The sequence below is a fragment of the Pygocentrus nattereri genome, chromosome 2 (assembly GCF_015220715.1).
Source record: "Pygocentrus nattereri isolate fPygNat1 chromosome 2, fPygNat1.pri, whole genome shotgun sequence".
Taxonomy (NCBI): domain Eukaryota; kingdom Metazoa; phylum Chordata; class Actinopteri; order Characiformes; family Serrasalmidae; genus Pygocentrus; species Pygocentrus nattereri.
This window is the reverse complement of record NC_051212.1, coordinates 21410724-21429394: the sequence shown is the minus strand read 5'-3', so window position 1 is coordinate 21429394 and position 18671 is coordinate 21410724. Positions and strand designations below refer to the sequence as shown.

At 38.6% G+C, this 18671-nt stretch overlaps 1 protein-coding gene and 1 long non-coding RNA gene across 4 annotated transcripts in view; both read right to left on the bottom strand.

The window, feature by feature from the left end:
- Window positions 1-18671, bottom strand: part of svep1 (sushi, von Willebrand factor type A, EGF and pentraxin domain containing 1) — a 135115-nt gene that overhangs the window by 101941 nt on the left and 14503 nt on the right. For all 3 annotated transcript variants that reach the window (XM_017718757.2, XM_017718758.2, XM_037534702.1), the window contains exons 2-3: window positions 4095-4350; window positions 1201-1377 (exon numbers count right to left, since the gene is read on the bottom strand). In XM_017718757.2, coding sequence (XP_017574246.1) covers window positions 1201-1377; window positions 4095-4350 — 433 coding nt within the window. The remainder of the gene's footprint in view (window positions 1-1200; window positions 1378-4094; window positions 4351-18671) is intronic.
- LOC108440054 lies at window positions 12542-15937 on the bottom strand. The gene is made up of 2 exons (XR_001858807.1): window positions 15863-15937; window positions 12542-12790 (listed from the first exon to the last, which is right to left on the bottom strand). It is a non-coding gene; the product is annotated as an uncharacterized LOC108440054 (long non-coding RNA).

Here is an 18671-nt window from a genome sequence, read left to right as displayed (position 1 = left end):
ATTTCTTATTGAATTGATTGCATAATTTCTTTGATATCAAGAATGCTGGGGTTGTTGTCTTCTGTATTTGCAAAAAGGTAAAAGTTGTTTTCACAGCATGGATTTCTCACCCCTTCTTTTCCATCTCTCATTGCTCACTAGCAGCTCAACACAGAATCATGGCATTTCACACAAGCAGGCAACAGTGTCTTAGTCATGGGGAAAAATATTGTACTTTGTTATTTTCATTACAAATAGTTGACTTCCATTCCACTATTGGAATGATCACGACAGGCTTTGCCAAAAGAGGATACAGGATGCATTACACTAAACAACAGCACAGACAAAGCTTGATCTTGGAGATAAGGATCCATCGCAAAAAGCATGCACGATCAGAAGTCCTACAAAAATCAGTGTGAGAAATGTCTATCACATGCCAAACTGATGCCTGAGCACTTAATTTGTTCTGAAGCAAGAAAGATTAGAAAGCCAAAATATAGACTAACTGCTCAGAATATTCAATCAGAGGCTGCCCATAAACATCAAGTGCCAGGAAAAACTTTGGACTGGCTGCCAGTCCATCACAAGGCAGACACACAGACATACAGATTCACACACACGCACTCACACCTAGGAACAATTTAGCATCTCCAGCTGGCCTGACTGCATGCCTTTGAACTGTGGGAGGAAACCGGAGCACCCGGAGGAAGCCCACGCAGACACGGGGAGAACATGCAAACTCAACACAGAAAGGACCCTGGATGCCCAGCCAAGGAATCAAAGCCAGGCCTTTCTTGCTGTGAGGTGGCAGTGCTGCCCACTCTGCCACCATGACTCCTGCATATGTTTATGTAACTTAAAAAGCAACATGATGCTACCAGACTGGGAGCTTGAAGACTAGCTCATTTCCTCTGAGTCACTTTAAATGCCAGCTTAACTTGCTTGGAGGAGAACACTAACCATCCAGTTCTGTTACATCAGCTAACAAACCCCTGTGCTGGGTGCCACTGTGCTGCCCAACTAGAGAAAGCCCAGTTTTGCTCTCCTGGACTCCCAGCCAAAGATGGATGCCGCAGAAATAAAATGGGAATGATTGAAGTAGCTGTCTCCTGAGGATTGGGTCAATGCTTAACCAGTTGGGCCCCTCAATATTTTTCTTATGACAGTGATAATAACCACTGTATATGTTGACAGTGTTGTGTGTGGGAGGTGTGTGCTCACCTGTGCACTCATGCTGCAGGCCTTTGCCGTAATGTCCTTTCTCACACACGCAGTCGTACTGACCCGTGTGTGTGCCACACTTACAGCTGGCCATCAGATCACAACAGTCTTTTCCCTCCACACACAGAGACGAGCAGTGGGACATGTCCTCCTGAATATAACTGCCTGTGGGCAAGTCTAGAGAGAGAGAGAGAGAGAGAGAGAGAGAGGAGAATTAAAAGAAGAGATATATGCATACACTGTATATTACAGGCCGTAGCCATCCATAATAAAAAAAAAACACCTCCTTTCCCTCTTCTTTGACTGTTTCCATATTCTGTTTTCAGATTTCTACTGGTGTGAGAAGATCCCCAAAAGGGCAACTTTACAGAAGAAAAAACTATAGATCCTTTTCCATATTAGATGCAGTGGACATCGTAGTAGCAGGGAAAGTATTGGTAGTGGCGTTTACAAATGAGAATACAGACTTTATGAAGTCTTCCTTTATAATGTCTCTGATGTAGAAGACTCACTCATTTTTAAGCACTGAATGTGCATAATTTTTCCATGAAAGATGTCTTTTGTTTAATGGAGTGGTTTTCATTTTCATTTTTTCGCTACAAGCTTTTCTTTGAGAATTGCTTGCATGACTAAGAAAGTGAGTTAAGGATCACCAACCATCTTCCTGGAGACCTTCTTTCCTCCAGAGTTCCTCCAATCTAGTTCTAATTTTACTTTAATAAGGCAATGCCACTATTTTCTTTATTTATAAATAAAGAATATGAATTCAGAAGTGTGATTTATTCTGCACTTTTTTGTGACACATTTTTTATTATTTTCCATTTAAAGAACAACTACCCCCCTCTCTGTGAGGGGGTAGCCAATGTTGGACAATGACTTTTTTGCTGCAGTTAAGCCCGCCTGCCATATTTTCTGGGAACTTTCCATAATGCGGAAAGTTATCATTCAGTAAATGAAGTTCAGGGTCAATGGGGCCAATGTCTTGTCAGAGGAGAGATGGAATTAACAACCTCCTCCCATGTCCCATTTGGACAGAAAACACAGAAGGAGTGAGGGCTTAAACCCATCAAATGTCTTACCCTGGGTGTCAGACATGCCCTGTGGCATATTTTCAGATGGATGAACTGATGACTGGGGTTATGTGGTGCCCTAAAAACATTAGCCCATACAATTTCCAGTTTACCTGCCTTCCTCTCTGTTGCATAACTCTATCCCACTCTGTTTATCTAGAAACATTTACAGATACATGTGACATAAACATAGCATAAATAAAAGATACTATTCTTTTGGGAGCCTCTGTGATCCAACTAATGATTTGATGGTTTTTCAAGTCTGAGCTCCATTTAACATTATGTACTTTCAATATGGAGTCTAAAATGAAAGAATAAAGAATGATTAGGTATCCCATAGTGTGCAATCAGTTCCTCAAAAGATATCAGATGATTGCTGCCATGGGCTATCTTCAAGAACCCTTATACCTTTTTCTGCCCATGAGTTTTGGATAAACAGTTTGTTCCTGTCTATCACATCTATCCTGTGCGTATCACATTTAGCAGATGCTCTTATCCAGAGTGGCTTACTTTTGAATCATATTAAGGAGGCAATTGAATGTAACACTAGGCGTCTTGCCCAAAAACTTACTGGTATAGCTTATTGTCCTTGACCAGGAGGGAAACTGAAACCCAGCCTGGCACATAGAGGGCAAAATTGTTACCCACTATGCAATACTGACATCTATGACTATCATTAATCAAGTTACTTTATGATTATTTCGTTATTGTGCATGTATATATATATATATATATATATATATATATATATATATATATATATATATACACACACACACACACACACACACACACACACACACACACACACACATATATATATATTTATATATTTATATATATATATATATATATATATATATATATATATAAATTCAAATGCTTGAGCTTTTACGGGCAGAACCTTAATCTCAGCTCAGAACCCACCCTGTCTATCAAACCAGGCTGAAACACAGCTCTGTAATCTACACAACCTGCTCTGGATGAGTAAGAATGTGAAACGTGACTAAATAAGAACAATAAAATCCAAAGTGTTGGCAGGAGCATCTTTGTCTCCTTAAAATGCAAAGCAAACAAAAGGCAGATTGGACTCCAGATGTTAACACACACACCAGAGCCAAACTGCTGGCAGATCCTGAACGGTCCTGGAGACAGAATATCACAGCGGGAGAATAACTCCTAATGCCATGGAGCAGCCTTATGAAGAACACTGGATCCTTAGTGGTTTTTTGTTTCATCTCTTTCACGGTTGGTTGTAGTTGGATGATGCAATTGATGCGCATTTGATAGATCATGTTTGCTTGGCTGATGGGTCTAATAGACCGAGACTAAACTGGGAAAGAAAGTTTGGCCTGCATAATTGAGGCCCAGCACATGTAGGAAACAACAATATTATGATTCATCCAAGCAGCTTGTCTGTTATGCTGGGATTATAATTAGAAAAAAAATTAATGATCAGATTTTTCCAAAAACATTTAACATTTTTGATCAAGAACAGTAATGCAGACCAGAAAATGAAGCACTTAGGGTCAATCTTTAATGACAAACATGGCTTTGTAAACCCTGCCCTGTAAATTTTAGTGTTTCCTTGCTCTAATACATTCACTTTACATTAACTCTAACTGAGAAAGGGCTTAGAATTAGTTGATTTATTGGATCAGGTGTGTTTAGGCAGGAAAAACAACAAAATATGCAGTATGAGGTCCTCCAGGGGTGAATAATATAGCCAATAACATTACAAAAACTTTGCAAAGCATATGTTTCCAATTATGTTGCCTGTTTATTCTGAACTGTTGTTTTCAATTTCAGGTTTTGGCCTCTTACCTTCGTGAAGAGCTCGTCGAGCCAGAGCCTCAAATTCAGTGAAGTTATGTACGAGGTAGCAGTGCTGGTCTTTAGGCGCTGATGCCATATCATGCAGCTCGCGGATGTTTCCCTGCCAGATGCCCAGCGTGAATATCTCCACTCCATTGTTCCGCAGTGCTGCAGCCACGGGTCGCGGGTCACCACCATTAGAGTAACCGTCTGTTATCAGGAAAATCACTTTTGTGGAGTTTTGACGTGAATTCCGTAGAATTTGCTGCAAAATAAGTGAATATATAAACCACATGCTTAGTTGCTGATTGAACAAACAAGCAAAAACAAATAAATAACTGTATATTATTAATAAATAGACAGACAAACCAACAAAGAAATAAATATATAAGTAAGTAAATTAACTAACATTGGTTAATGGCAGTGCCATCCAGAAATTTTGGCACCCCAAAAGTTATGGATAAAAAAATTTTAGTTGATTACAAGCTTGATCTTAAGAATTTAACACTTCAGCGTTAAAAAAAATAAGTACAAGTATTCAAAGGAAGAAAATCCATATATGTAAACATAATGTTTCTCTAAGTGACTGTTTTACTACTGTCTGGGGACCTGCAATTTCCACTGTTATCTTTGTACAGACTAATGAATTTACATCTCTCCATATTCTACTGCCAAACCCGCTCGTGTCTGAGAATAAGACACCAGACAGTCGCCTCATAAAGTTCTAAATCTCCAGAGAACAAAAACGCTTGCAAAGTAATTACATATTTCTCTCGGAGAACGCTGAGTTACCGTCACAAAACCACCAGCCCACCAGAACATAACCTCATACACACACATGCACACACACTCTCTCTAGCTCCAGCCTAGTTTTAGAGGATGTTTTACGACAGTGCATATATAATTAGAAAGCATGGCTAAAGAGTGATGAGAAAAAGGCTTTATTTTCACTGACGGCATGTTTTGTTTCTCAATGAAGTGTAAAATTTGCTGTTGAATTGCTCTAGTCTAAGACAGATTGCTTAATTACAAGTGGGAAGTCTATAGTCTATAGCAAAGAAAAAAGAATGAGATAAAGAAAAGAAAAGCTAGTGAGATGATGGGGAGAGAAAGGCAACAACAGGGAACATGACTTTGAACCTTTAGAAATAAAAGGGAAAGATGGGAGGATGTGAGGTGATTAAACAGTGAAGTCAAATGTGAACTGAAGTCTGTTTTTAAACAGATTGTTGGTAAATATAAGAATACTAATTTACATATAACCTGTTTTGGATGATCCAAAAGATCCAAAAAGGCTTCTTTTACTGTTACAAACTTGACATTTTAACAATAACAGGACCTCTTTTGGTGCTATGTAGCACCCTTTTCAAAAAGATTCTTTAGAGAACCATATACAAAACATTCTCCATCAATCTAAAGAACCATTTCACAAAGAACCCTTTAAGTGGGCATGTAGTACTTTGAGTTTTCATAGTTCTATATAGAACCCTTGAAGAACCATCTTTTTTTAAGAGTCAAGTTTGAGATCCCTGCTGAGGAATATCTGCTGGTACTTGCAGCCCATGATACTATGTGTTCAAACAACTTGTGCAGAGCCTTTGGAAGAAGGACAATCCCACAATATCGCAGTTTGACCACCATACATATATACACTGGGAATGAGGTACTTTGTCTATGCTAAACCCACCTCTTGTGTTTGTTGACAAATGGCTCTATTTTGGTCTCATCTGACCATAGAACATAGTTCCACTGAATATTCTAGTAACATCTGACTGTTACTTTAAAAGACAGTCAACTGTCACTTTCAAGTTCAGTGCTACCCCACGTTCCGTCACGCCGACTCTCTTTCCGTGACTCTCTACTTCTGGGACTTTCATGCTCCCCCAGAGTACCTGGAAGCAAGTTATTACCCCCCAAAAGCCCACCCACCCCCCCAAATGGATGAAATGTGTAATTGACAGTATGCTGTATAACTAAGTGCGCCCTATCTATCCTAACACTGAGAAACTGTAGGCACTTGAGTTAGTTGGTGCTTTATAGCAGAGACTTTCTTCTGGCAACCATACCAGTCAACATATAGTTATGTAGGCTATGCCTGATTGTAGTTTGGGAGATTTTCTGACACAAAGACCTAACTAATGTTGACAGTTCCCCAGCTGTGACCCTTGGAAAATCAGTGGCCATTGGAACCATCTTCATCACTGTAGGTGAGGTCAGTGTAGACATACGTCCTCTTCCCAGCAGAACCTTACCATCTCTAATTAATTCAAACTTCTTAATTATGGCCCTGATAGTGATAATGGGCATTTTGCTTAACTATTTTCTTGCAGCTGTTTCCTGATGTGTGCAGCTGTTTTCTCTGGTCTTTCTCATAACGATGGATGACTGAGTCAATTCGGCCAGCATATCACCTTATAATTATACCCCAGCGAAACAGGAAATCAGGAGGACCGTTTAAGTGTTTCTAATTGCTCAAGTGCCTTAAAACGAAATATGGATGGGAACATAGTTAGATTTATTCATATGAATGTCTAGAATTGAGAAAAACATTTGTTTCATAATAAGATTTCATTTTTCTTTTAATCATTATACCTTCAGAGGGATAAGTAATAAAGAATGTTTTTATTGCCTGTTTTGCTCATGTTTACCAGGGGTGCTAATATTTGTAAAAGGCACTGTACACACATACACACATTTCTGTTTTCACCACAGTGATGTCAGTGTGGCTGGGCCCCATGGGAGTGGGACTGTGGGCTGAAAGAGGGTGTGATTGTGGCAGTTTATAGGCCAGTAGTTCAAACACACAGATGGCACCCAGTGCAGGGCACTTTGCTGCTGAGGTCTGGAGTGTGGATGTGAGTCAGTGGCGGGCTATGAGAAAGAGCACAGCTGAGGTGATGAGGCAGAGGGTATTACTGACGGAACAGACCACTGCAAATCACAAACAATGCATTAAAAAACATATAAAGACACAACAAATGACTCATAAACGCAAACATGTTTAAGGATCTGAGGATCTAAGTAAAGAGATGTTTTCACTTGAATTCAGCGACTGGGTAGCTTTATGACCCATCAGGAGTCTTTGGGTTATTGTTGGACTAATGAATGAGTATTTTAATGCACACAGAGAAAGATTTCAGTCTAAGATCATTATTATCTATTAGCTTCACAGCTAGTATTCTGATTGTACTGGCTTCAGTCAGTACCCACAACATTCAAACAAAGAAGCAAAATAGTCTCAGATAAATTATAAGTTCTCAAAATGTTCCTCATTAGGACCTCTCATGAAGTGGAAGTAAGAGAAAAAAGTTTTGCAGTGTTAGTGGTATATTAGAGTTTCTAAAATCCTTGCTGTCTCATTTTAGGGTCTGTGGAAGATGGAAGGAGAAAGCTTTCCAAAACACTGTACTTCAGAAACATGTATTTCATAAAAACACACCAAAACAGTTTTTAAAATCCCCAAAAATTACATCTTTGAGGAAAAATCTTCCTCCAATATTCTTTTTAGATTAACGTCCTCTACTACGTCTTTCTCTCTCTCTCTCTCTCTCTCTCTCTCTCTCTCTCTCTCTCTCACACACACACACACACACACACACACACACATGCAGAAACAATGTCTTTCCCATCAAATCTCTCAAAAACATCTACTCTCAAAACCACACACACACACACACACACACACACACACACACACACACACACACACACACACACACACACACACACACACACACAAGGACTCTGTAATTATTGGGTGGCACAGCTGCCTGTGAGGAACTCCTCCTTCTGGCAAAGTCTTCCCTTTGGCCACATAGTAGTGGACCCACAAACACTTTCACACAGACACACCTCTTTTTCTGCTCCACCTGTTGCCATCACAAGACTTGTAATTGAAAAAAAAAGCAGAATGGAAGAAATGCAGATTTGCAAAGTGATCTGCTTTATGGCACATAGCTTGCAACTATATACAATTGTTTTGTTTGTGTATTACGTCTGCTATTTTATTCTTTAAAATATGGGTCTTCACATACTTTGCATAAGATGATCTAAATGGCAAACAAACTGTTGTAATGGGAGGCATATTTAAGGTTTTCTCAACATTCAGGAAATTCAAATATCTTGTGTATAAGGAAACCTGACAACTTAAGAACACAGTGGAGTATACCTCTCCAGCTTTCTCAGTGTTTCTCAACCCATTTCAGTTCTTAGATTTGGACCTGGGGTCAAATTCTGATGTTTTGGATCATCCAACTTTGTGAATGTGGAGCAGACAGATGCTAAAAACTCTAGGCATGACTGTTTTTGCAAACTATTAACCATGAAGCAGGTTTTCTTACTGACATTTATGATCAACACACTCATGTTCCACAGTTTGTTTAGATGATCATTATGAAATAACAAAACTATTCAGTATATCTGTAGGTATTTTTATGTGTGTTGATTAATCTTAATCTAATATTAAAAAATACTTAATGAACTGTCAGGTTTCCTTCAAAACTTTTAAAGAAAGTTTAATCACGGCAGAATATCCCTGGCACAGTCATTTCAACTTTTGTCTAGTCCATTCACTGATAGTGAAAACAAATGGTGGTCTAATAAGTCAGTCTGTTCTTTACTGAAAGAGTCACTGTAAAACTACATACAAGGCAATATATACGTTAATGTTAACACACTACTAGAAACCCCATAAGTGTGATGTGTTTTTCCTTGTTTTTGGTGAAGTTAGCTAGTTAAAGTTCACCTTGTTTTCTACATATAGTCACTTCAAACACTGAGATACAGTGAAAAATGAAAGAATTAATTTGTTATTTGTTGTATTGTGGCTGATTATTTGACTTCATACAAAAAAGTAAAAGGAATGCCCCCCCCCACACCTTATCTGCACAAATAAAAGGCCAAAGTTTTGCCAATATCCTGCCACAATCATGCCAATCCCTCTTGGCCAGTAATAGTTGGCAATCTGCTGCATGCCTGGCATTCATTCAGACTTTTACTGCACAGCTCAGAGGCCTCAATCAGAGCTGCTTTACCTTTTTATCTTGGAGTCCCCACACCTGCTAACATGAGGATAATCCCTTATCCAATCATCTGCTTCCTGCTTGGGGCCACTGAGAACGCTATGCGAAGCACGATTGCACCAGATTTTCCTGTCTTATGATGATGACCAATGTCTGAGCGGGGATTGCACCTCTGCGCTGGTCAATGACCATCTTAACACTGATCATTTGAGAAGAAACAGTTAAACCGGTCTTAGATCAGACTAAAACGGCAACGTATTCCAAGAGTTGTCCTGACTGATGAATGCTGGGAGATGTACTCCAACACATTTGAATTAAGGGCAACAGTCAGTGCAAATAAAAAAAATAAGAAACAAAAGATAGAACATGAAACAAAGAGGGTAACTGATGCAGCTCTGCTTGTTTGGTAGTCTTGGATATTTCTTTCTTACGCATTCCAGCTCGGATAAAGAATGCAACCCGGATGCATCCGCATGGAAAGGGCTCTATGCTTGGTCGGAAGTAGAAGCAGTTTGTTTTGACATGCTATCATTTCTTGGCTCTGGTGGCAAAGGATAACAACAACAACATGAACCCACAGGGAAAAAAAACAACCCCGGCTAGCTGGAACAGACAGTTTCCAGCTTTGCTCTGTTGAACAGCATTAGTGGTCTCTAAATGGGTCTCACTGAAAGTATTTCAGGTCTTGCAGTTTTATTGCATTATATTCACAGAATAATGACAAAGCGGAACGAATGTGTTTCCGACATAAAAACTTCACACTTTAAAATTAAGACCAAATGCTTTATATAAACTTTTTAATGAACTTATATTCATATTCATATTTTTGGGCACTTGTTGAGCCAAACTTATAAATGTCAAAATCTCCACCATAAATGTCTCTACAGAAGATATTCCTCTTCTTCCAGAATGTTCTTGGAGTTGGATGAATCATTCACCATCACAGTGATTGGCAGATACCTTCATTTAAATTGAGCTAACTCACTGAATATGTGTAAGGGCCCAGACACACCAACCTGATGAGGAAGAGCTAGCGCTGGCTAAGACTATGACTGTTGATTGTCCTTCATCAGCTCACCACTTGCAAATCCTCTGAGGCATGTGAGCAGACTGAAGAATCTGCAGCTGATGGCTGACATGCAGATACTTAATGCGCTGGTGACAGAGAACAGTAGGAGCTTCAGTAATCTGTAAAATTACAACATACAAAGTAAATAATACTGTATATTGTTTGAAAGTCTTACAAACTTCAAATGCCAAGCTAAACCTAGAGTTCAAACTGAAAGTTAACCATCATTAACTTGGCGCTTGGTGGGTAAAAATGCTTTGTAAAAGTGAATGTTTGTACATTAACCAGTAAAATAAAAGCATGATGTTCAAAATTATATGACAAAAAAATAAAGAAAAGAAAGAAAAGGTCTATGAAATGAGTGAAGCCCCCATGCTTTTTGTTAATTTTTTTGTTACAGCACCTTCAGGGCTTTTGTGTACCATGTTTATTTGTAACAATATTTTTAAAATGTTATTGAGAATTTGGTATTCAAATGCTACTTTTTAATGCTACTTGCACTAGTGATGCAGCACTGGTCTGATTCATGGTGGCGCTGTAGCCAACTGGCTTACCCAGTTGGTCTTTCATAGCATAGCAACTGTGTCTATGGCTGGGATAGTTCTGAAAAAAAACTTTACAATATGCTGTAGCATATTTGTAAATCAGACAATTTGCCCAATTTTCCAGAAGATTGGTGAGCATTGATATTTATTTGTCAAACCAAATACAAAAGAAGAGATGTACAAGATTTCAGCTAATTTATGGAAGACCACATTACATCAGTGCCAGTGAGTCAGTTAGCAGTCATTCAACGCTGGAGTAGCCAGCCAACATGAGACCCCACAAATAGCAGGGGCTATTTTGTACAACACACAAACTACTGGTGATGGTTGGCTATTTGAGGTCTGCCGACATCCAGCGGCAGACAGTCAGCTTGGAGTGTCAGGGCTCTGAGGCTAAGCACTGCAGTGTAATGGCACTAATGTAAAAAGATCAAAAACTGTATATTCTTCCTGAAAGGCTTTGCCAACACCAGAGCATAAAGCATGATGTTTGAAGGTCTGCAGGTTGATAAATGGTAGCATCATAAATTTGGAGCATCCATCACACCCAGAACAAGTTTTTTTTTTTTGGTCCACCCTGTAACTAACACTTTGAATGACTGACACTAAAGCCATTCCACTGTGTGCGTGTGTGTTCCACTTGACTGAGTTCAGTCAGTTTAATCTTTCCAACTTGTCAGAACTCTCTCTAACCCATGCCATGCTTCATGCAGACCCTGAGTCAACTGGGCGTGCAGAGTGAGGGGAAACCTGTCTTAGTCCCTATTACTGAAAAGTGTGTAAGAGTGTGTGAGTGTGGCCGTGTGTACACCATTCGAGTAATTGGCAAGAATACCAGAATACCACACCAGGCCAGTGGGTTTCTAAACCATGGTTAGCTGCTTCCTGTCAAAACAACATTCATCAAACCATTGGGTGTAGAGAAAGAGAAGCATGTGGGCCCTAATAAAGATAGATAGAGAGAGAGAGAGATAGAGAGAGATAGAGAGAGAGAGGGAGAGAGAGAGAAAGAGCGAAAAAGAGAAAGAGAGAAAGAGAGAGAGAGAGAGAGAGAGAGAGACGCCTCAATGTATTAAGCATTTTGTGCTAATTTCAGTTGCATATCAAATGCATTGTGCCCACAAGTTATATATGAAACTTTTAAACGTGCAGTTAATGGGTCACATGCATGATAATTGAAATTAAAAACCTGAAATGAGGAAGAAAAGGGTATGAAAATGCACTTTTCCTCCTCACGCAACATGTTGATGTCCAAAAAAATAAAGATATTCTTTTTTTTTTTTTTTTTTTTTTTTTTTTTTTAAACCTGTCATGTCTGGCCATTTTTGCAATCGGAATGGTAATCCGAATGTACTGATGTACCAAACATATTTGTTTTCACAAGAAAAAGCTCTAAAAATAAAGATAAAGATATTCTTGTTGGCTTAGATTTTTCTAGCATTTTTGAATTATGCAGCTGTCCCATGAAATGTGAATGTTTCATGATGAATTGAGCAATAGAAATGCTCCTAAATCACTTAGAATACACTTTCTCTGCATTAACCTGCATTATAAGATGGGAAGGTTTTTGCCCTGAGCCACTAGCGGCGTTGAATTTCCTTGGCCTTTTTAACCAGGCGAACATTTGTGTTAGGGTCTCAATAGGTGTTGGTACAATGTTTACCATCCGAATAACAATTGAAACTCCTGGGATCAGCGGTATGTGTGTGAGAAGATGCAGCACAAAATGCGCCATGATGCAGCCGCAATATGTGCACGCAGTCTATGTTATTGTTTCACAAACTCTTATTTCCTTAGCCAGAGTAAAACAACACCGCTGTAGAAGGTTTAGTGGAAAGAACTTTATTAACACTCTTCACCAAGCTTTCATGTTCTGTTTCATGTAATTCTCTTGAGACTGTCCATTATTACACTGCATCTGTTAAACCCTGCACCTCACAAGTGAGCAGTTACTAGGCAGAGCTATGCACAGTTTGTGTGCTTAACTGTAGTCTTAGTAAATCAAATGCTTTGCACTGCGAATGCATACTGCGGTCCCATCAAGGCACATTTAGTGCTGAGCATGTACATCTGGAGAGAGAGAGAGAGAGAGAGAGAGAGAGAGAGAGAGAGAGAGAGAGAGAGAGAGAATCATAAGAATTGTGTAATTTATTGTGGCATATAAAACAGTTCATGATGGAGAAAGATCCAACAAAAATTTTATTGCCAACTTGCTCTGGTATATCTGGTCGATTATATCTGGAATATATTGCAATGAGGAGATGAAAAATTCCTGGAATGCTCGAACAAATGGCAACATTGCATGTAATTAAAAAGGAAGCATGATTGATAGGAAGGAGATGGATGTGAAACCAAGAGAACCTCATCAGTGCAACCAAATCTTGGACTGCAAAGCGAAGAGAACCGAATCCTGGGAGAAAAAAAAACCCACAAGCCATGAAAAAGACACAAAAAGTATTTTTGAAATCAACAACAGCACTGCACAGGGAATGCAGGGAGAATTAAAAGGCTTCTAAGTCCTTTACCAGGAAACTGCTCATGTGCCCTTGGTTTGCCCAGTGGGACCAAAAATACCTAATTATAATCATTAAATCTATTAACTGGCTTTGCTTATTCAGTGGGCATATTATAAACTACAAAGAATCTCAAATGTGCTAGATGTAAAGCCATTTACATTCATGCATAGGGTACGCTTTCTATATACATATTTTTGTGACCTAGGTAGTGCCATACATAGAGTGGTACAGGGCAAATTCAAACAGAGCATCAGATTGCTAATGTTAGTTAGTTAACTATCTAGCTAAGATGCTGTCAAATGGTTGACAAACTTGTAAGTTTTTCAAACATTGTTAAAAATGGTTGTCATCGTAAATATTTAGTGAATGTAGCTATACAAAGCCAGACTACTAAAGACATCTCTCAGACTGTCCATGTCCCAGGAGCCTTTGAGTAGACTTCCTATTATGAACATTAACCATGAGATTAGCCGTGAGCTTTCTAATGATGACATCATTGAGAAATTTGTCTGAAAAAATGCAGAAAATCCTAAAGATAAAGTTTTTTAAAAAGCTAAAGAAAGTATATATAATGGACAAGCTACTGGGTTAACATTAGATGAATAGCAGATGACTGTAGGGGGATTCATTGTTACTTTGGTAGAGAGGATGTGGTGGGGTGGTTAGGTGAAACAGGGAGCGAGGAGGCAGACACATACGCTGGGAAAGGTGACTTTTATTATGGGCAAATCCAGGGTCATGGTCAATACAGTCCAGGGTCATAGAGCCAACACAAACAGATTGGGGTGCAGACATGATAAACACAGAAACACTAAACAAACATATTATAAACAAACTCTTATTATGAAGGTGATGCTAGCCACTGGGCTGTGTACATGTGTAGGTCAGAAAATATTGAGAAAATTCTGCTTATGTATGGCAAAGCACCATGACTCGTGCAAAAGCTGTGTCTCATTTAATAGCAGTGAATGCTACAATATTACAGGTGCTAAAGCAGTGCAATTAATAATAAAAAGCCCTTTACTTTGCACACCAGATGAGATTGAGATGGTGCTTCTTGTAAAAATATAGTGCAGGTCACTGCTTTAGACCTAGGATAGTTCACACTGACAGTTAACTTGTGGCCAATGACAAACAACAAGGCTCTGGATCTCCATTCCAAAAAAATCGAATACTATACCGCTGAAAATGGCCATTTACACTTTTCCCTGGACTTAATTTCCTCCAGAACTGTCTACACGTTACAAACTTGTGAGATGCTGCATTTGTCTGCTCCAATGTTAGCTGAACCCCCTAACCATTATCACAATCTTGCTCCAGGCTTTCTGTCCACTTGGCCTGTTTCCCCAGTCTCAAGCTCTTTCATGGTTAAGCAGAAGATCTGTCCACTGGCTTAGTACTGATCTCTTCAACCCATTATAGAGATCCTATCTCTCCTCTCAGCCTGCCCTCTGTTTGAGTTGGATGTAAGTACAAGCTCTGCAGGCCTGCAAGTACAATTGCTCTAACAATCTGGACCTGATTGAGAGCACCTGGCAAAAGGGTAATGCTATCAACTAGATCTTGACAGAGAGAGAGAGAGAGAGAGAGAGAGAGAGAGAGAGAGAGAGATTTGTTTTTACTTATAATATCAACAAAACATGTAATATGACCAGGGGTGTTCAAAAGTTTGCATATATGTATGTAATGTTTCAAATTACAGTAAATGTTTAGTACAGTATTTCTGTTCGTAGTGCAAGAGACTGTAATGCGTTTGAAAGAACAATAAGACAACATTTTCAACTGATCTATTTTCTTATTGGTTAAATAATCGAACTCCAAAATAATTATTAACTAGAAATGATTTTAAAGTATTTTCAATTATTTGATTAAATGAACTGACATCTAGATTGCATTTATTATTATTTTTAAATTGACAATAATACCATAAATTAAGTTTTTGTCCCTCTTTCCTGATGTTGCAACAAGCTAATAACTTTTTGGCTACTTTTTAAATCATTATTTACTTGCACCTTCCCATGCAGTTTCTGCCAGACTGGATTCTAGTAAGGATCTTGGCTTTAGATTCTTATGCAACTGAGGCTGAATTTTAATGAGTGATGAATTGTGAAGCAGTGAACAGCGATCATGTATTAACACAGTTAACATTTATTTGCCAGAAAAAGTTTTTTGGACAAAACACACAAATCATGCCTCAAAATGTTCATAATAACACTGTTGCTTAGTAACAGCAGTAGCTTTTATTTTGATATTGTGAAACTCATCTGTCTAAGTCTTGTTTTTTTTCTCTGGGAATGTGTTGCCACAACAGTGAGTAGCATTTATTAACTCACGGATGATCTCCAGCAATGATTTCAAATTTGGAACATATTCTGATTTAATTTCCTGCTAATTTTAAATCACAGGCCAAAACACTCATTAAAGAACTAATGGTGGTCGTGAGTAATGCCTAGCTCATGCAGAGAGAACAAAAACAAGTCAAATGAGAAGTCAAGGCCACAGAGATACATGAGTATGGTCCAAAATAACAGATCCAGTCAATAGCTTATATTCTCTGATGTACTACACACACACACACATACAAACACACACACATATATAAATGAGTTATATAAAAACTTCTTACCCCTTACACGTCAACAGCCTATGTGTAGGTCTACACTTACATAGTCATTGCGTTTTTAGGCAGAGCTGCTCCAGTTAAACAAAGTTAACCAGTGTGATCTGCAGAATGGAGATTGTGCAGCTCATTTAACACCTCAGTGCCTTCTCCTCATTGGTATGCTACCTCATGGTCTTATCAATCACCCCAGCTCGCACACATGTTGGTGAAAGAGTAGTGTCAGTAGCACCTACTGTATCTCCTACAAACCTTTAACTCACCCTGAACTCTGGAGAGATCACAAGAGGCCGGAGCTGTGAGTTATTTAGAGGCAAATGGCTTGTGAGCCTGCTGTAGAGCTGCCAAAACTCTTGGTGTCATTATAAACATATAATACAGTCATTCATGTCATTAGACGCATCACCTTGTGTGGGGTCATTATGCTTTTCTGTGTCTAGAACTTAACAGTGTTCTAGGATTCATGGTGTTTCTGAAGTTTTATAGGTTCCAATTTCATCATAAATGTGAAGTAAGCCAACACTCCTGTGGGAATTTCACAGGACACGCTTAATCAAAAGGCCTACAATCTTAAAAATAAAGGGTGCTAAAGGGGTTTTTGCAGCAATATCAGAAATGCTTTCAGTTCCCTAAATAACCCTAACCCTAACCCTTTCCATTGTTCATTTCTTGAACTTACAGCATAATTAAGTCATTAAGGTGTAAACAAAATCATTCAGATTGTTTTATTGTGAGACGTGCTATTCTAGTAAAACTTACCAAGTTGGAATTATCCCTAACCATGTTGACAGGAACCAGACGTCCAAAGCATTTAAAGCCTCTAAAATGGTTAAAGTGGTTGCAAATATATTACACAATGCTTAAGAAATGTTTTATGATAGTTTTGCAGATAAAGCTTTGGCCTACTTTCATGATGGGGATACAGGATGTTTGTAAGGCATTACAGGACCCAAAGAAAAGTTTCACCACTATTTTCTTATTATCAGCATTACGTATGAAAACTCAGAAGGCACATGAAGGTTCCCTGTTCATTTTGGATAGTTAAAATAAACTATTAAAAAACCTATAAAATTAAATCCACAATTATGCCTATTCTTCTCTGTCAAAGGACCATTAGTGCCTACTGGTTGCCATACCACACATACAGTTTGCTGAAAAGGTTTAGATGAGGCACTCTGGTTTCTGTTAGTGTGACCAGCTTGTGTCCCCCATTAAAGTTATTTTAAACGGGGCTAGTCACACTGTCAAATAGCCGTACTCAACTGCAGTCAACCAGCATTCTAAATAAAAATCTTTCTAGAGATAAAGTTTTCCTCCAGAACCTTAAAAGCTTGATTCCTACATTTTCCAGAGATCATCCACATTGTTACATTGGGGGTGTGTCTGTATCAGCAGTACTCAGACATGGTCATGCCTATATTCCAATTAATACAAATGAATAAATCTGTTTACTTTAACTCAGCCAATATGCCAACATGTGCAGGAAGAAAAGCTGCCAAAAGACTGTGTTTGTTGAAAACACGTCACATTATTAGATTTCAAGAAGGATCTACAGGCTGAGCTAGCAGTCCAGACTGGTAGTCAGTATACACTCATATACACTCATATAAGTCACATACACTCAGCAGAAACAGAAAACCTGAGCTGAATTAGGCTGTCAGTGATAACTGAGCTAGTATTGCTTTAGCTGTTAGAATAAGTATTCACTTGACATTATATAATTTGGACAGCATTTATAGGCTCTACAGGCTCTATAGGCTCTATTTATAGAGTCTACAGTGCTCATATTCCACTATATACTTTCCTTTCACACTACAGCTGCCATTATCTCTGAAAGCTGCCACTTTCATCTTCAATGTGAAATTTCAATTAAAATTATATCTTTTGTTCATCACTTCAGAATCAAATGTAAATGTAAACAATAGATTGTACCATGCAAAATACATGGAGTCTGCTCCAACTGCTACTGTGCCTTTTCTGTTGTGAGTTTGATAGAGATTGGTTAGTAGATGGTTGTGGAACGTTTTGACTGAGTGGGTGTGTGTGAGCTTGATGGGGTTGAGTGAATGGACCAGGCAGATTATGCTGCCATTGTGATTTTTGGGGGTACTCTCTCTGTTTGATTAATGACCAAAGACATCACTAGCCTGATTTTCACTTTTTCTCTCTAATAACATTGATGGAAAAACCATGACATGACAAAGCACTTTCTGATATTCAAAAATAGGCAAATGTTACTGTTGTTCTTAATTATAAAACATATGTCCTAATTCTTAATTATATGCATTGAATCATAGTAATGCGTTCTTTTATAGATGTTTACCATTCTATGCATTAATCAGGTAAGGGTAGAGGGTACAGGTAAGAGTAAGAGGGACAAAGCCCAAAGTACCATACACTTATTTTGGACTAACTAAATCATGTCACAATGCCCAACATGTTCAGGGTAGTAACTGGTTAAGTATATTGCACAAACTCGACAGCACCGTACAACTATTTTGGGTAAAAAAGTACCAGTTACATGGAGTGAAAAATTTCACACATACAAAGTACAAAGAGTCTTTGTATGTACTTATTTACTAACTTTAAAAAATTGAATCTGGTTCTACCAAAGAAAGCAATGATTGGTACTGAATATGTGACGTGGAGCAATGAGGCGAACGCACATGCTGAGATAAGCGAGTTTTATTGAGGGCAAATCCAGGGTCATGGTCGAAACAGTCCAGGTTCATAAAGCCAACACGGAGATAATGAGGGTCAGACGTGACAAAAGAACACAGGCAAAAGACAACAGTGGCAAGAAGAGCAAAAACAC